The sequence below is a fragment of the Eptatretus burgeri genome, chromosome 10, assembly GCF_056783735.1.
Source record: "Eptatretus burgeri isolate ZD-2024b chromosome 10, Ebu_testis_v1, whole genome shotgun sequence".
In the NCBI taxonomy this organism is placed as follows: Eukaryota; Metazoa; Chordata; class Myxini; order Myxiniformes; family Myxinidae; genus Eptatretus; species Eptatretus burgeri.
Window position 1 is genome coordinate 68,235,949 of NC_140970.1, and position 2,418 is coordinate 68,238,366.

The 2,418-nt window shown below is 36.4% G+C and overlaps 1 protein-coding gene across 3 annotated transcripts in view; it reads left to right on the forward strand.

Annotated features, from left to right (window-relative positions):
- Nucleotides 1–1,541, forward strand: part of SLFN11 (schlafen family member 11) — a 26,297-nt gene extending 24,756 nt beyond the window's left edge. For all 3 annotated transcript variants that reach the window (XR_015062517.1, XM_085898821.1, XM_085898820.1), the window contains one exon: nt 1–1,541. This exon is cut by the window's left edge and continues 115 nt beyond it. Coding sequence is in view for 2 of the 3 variants with exons in the window: in XM_085898821.1 (XP_085754947.1) it covers nt 1–1,210 (1,210 nt within the window). In the remaining variant the exon portion in view is untranslated.
- Nucleotides 1,542–2,418: the final 877 nt, after the last annotated feature.

The window sequence follows — 2,418 nt, forward strand, 5'->3', positions numbered from 1 at the left end:
TAGTGAAAATTTTCAACCAGTAATTCGGGTTAAAATCAATATTAATATTTGCCGCCAATGCAATAGTGTTGGACTCGGTCGGCATAATGAGTTGGATAAATTGTGTTTAAAATTGCCTGATAAGTTTCCTTATTCTTTCGATATTGTAATATCTATACCTGAAGGCATGCACTTTGGTGAAGTCCACCGAAAAGAGATGGATAAACGACGTAAAAAGATGGAAAAACGATGTAAAAAGATTGGAAAACGATTTAAAAAGATGGAGAAACGATGTACAAAAGAAGAAATTAAAATGTTTTCGAGTTTTTTGAACAATATTTTCTTAAACATGGATAAACGTGATATTTCTACTTGTGAAATTCTGGTTCCCATCAAGAATGGGTACCGTGAATGTGGTAATTACCGTGAATGTGATAATTACTGTGAATGTGATAATTACCGTGAATGTGATAAGTTCCATGAATGTGATGGTGTGGGATTGGACATCGTTGATATGTTGGACGACTTTTGTTTAAAATTCTATGAACGTAATCATTACTCTTGGCACATCATTCCCATTCCTGGAAAAGATATGTATATGAAATTTGTATTTTACAAACATATCCCAAAAGAAAGGTTAAACTTAAAACTGATTGAAACAAAAAATTGTAACATATATCGAAGGTTCGGTGCACAAACTAAACTAGTAAAGCCTGAAGATGCTTGGTGGAGGATAATGATCAGACCTTGTGCAATTAAAGACGTTCAACAAATTGATCCAAATTTTCAATCAAGTAAAACAATAACTGAAAGAACTTGTTTTACAGCAGGAGAGATTCTTCCTCTTGCCGAGAGTCAATTCCTTGAGTTTAAATGGTATGGAGGTTGTAAAGAATGTGGATACAATCAATGTTGGGAAAAATGTCCAAACAAGAATAAATATCGGGAAGAATGTCTAAAAAAAATTCGTACAAACATCTCTGGTTTTGCCAATACCTATGGGGGTTTTCTTATGTATGGAGTTTCTGACAAAAAGGAAGTATTTGGTTGCAAAATGGATGATTCATTTGATAAAGTTCTTAAAAATATTGAATTATTTTATAACAACATATCAGACATATCAGATTTGGTTACGATCAAATACCGTGAAGTGAAAAATATGGAGAATACTTTTGTTATTGTGATTTCAGTAAAACCATGCACCAGTTCAGTGATTCTCGCAGATTATTAACCCCTGTAATAAATATTCAACAAATATTTAATATTGAAGTGAGATTTTAAACTGAGTGGAAAGATCAGAGAGGTTCTGGTGCAGGATTTAAGATATTTAACTGTTTCGTGTTAACGATATTTTTATCGTGGCATTTTCATGGTTATAGAACCATCCAGTAAATATCAGTAGTTTGTCAAGGGAGAGGTTTTTGCAAATGTCATTGGACTAAGCATTATTAAACTTAAGTGGAGAAGAAGAGCCATTCATAATTTGCTTGTATGGAATATTGTGAATGTATCTTTGTGTCGCTTTTGTTTTATCTCTTAAATAAATGCAAGTTTGTACTATGCCTGCCTTGTTGGACATTTATTGATGAAAGAACCATGGGTTTGTGGGAGGATAGAATAAAAAAGAAGGAAATTGAAGACAAGCAAATGAAGGACCACAATAGGATAACGAGGCTTGCATCATGTCCGTGGCCCTTCGTAACAGAAGAAGGCGATTCACATGAAATATGCGAACCCAGCTGGTCAATCCATTCATCGTGAAGAATAAGCTGCTGCCCAGATCAGCAAGAAGACTCTGATATAGCAAGCAGTGTAACCTGGTGTCAAGGATCATGCAATCATTTAATAAACTGCACTTGCTACATACAGTCCAGGGAAGAACTTGTAATTGGTTCAGGGTGCCGGTGATAATTCGCCTACATTTAATTGCGAACGATGCCATGGGATCTTTAACATCCACCGACTGAAGCCAGCAGACAGGAGACCCAAGTTAACGTCAATCCGATGGACAGCATCCATATTAATGCCTCACTCTGTCTGTGAAACACCAGGATGACAGTTTATAGCCAGGTCGACACTCGAACCCAGGCTCGACAGATGACAGGTGAGTGCACATATTTCTTGGCTACCATTTTGCATCATCCCAAGTAATTCCCACAATTTAATTTTGTTAATCATTGTGGACAAGCTTGCTTTCTTCAAGCTGTTCACGGCACCATCTCCAGATGTGGTCGGGGCTAAGTGAAGACTTCTGATCGATTAATTCATGGACATGACGAACAATAATAATTGTGACGTACTCACCTGGAAAATGGGCCAATGGCTCACCCTGGTGGGATATGTTTCACTCGTGTTACTTGCAGACCTATCTATCTACGTGGCTGCGATATTTAATGATGGCCTTTAAAAATAAAATTGAATTTGGAATGAATCATTGCA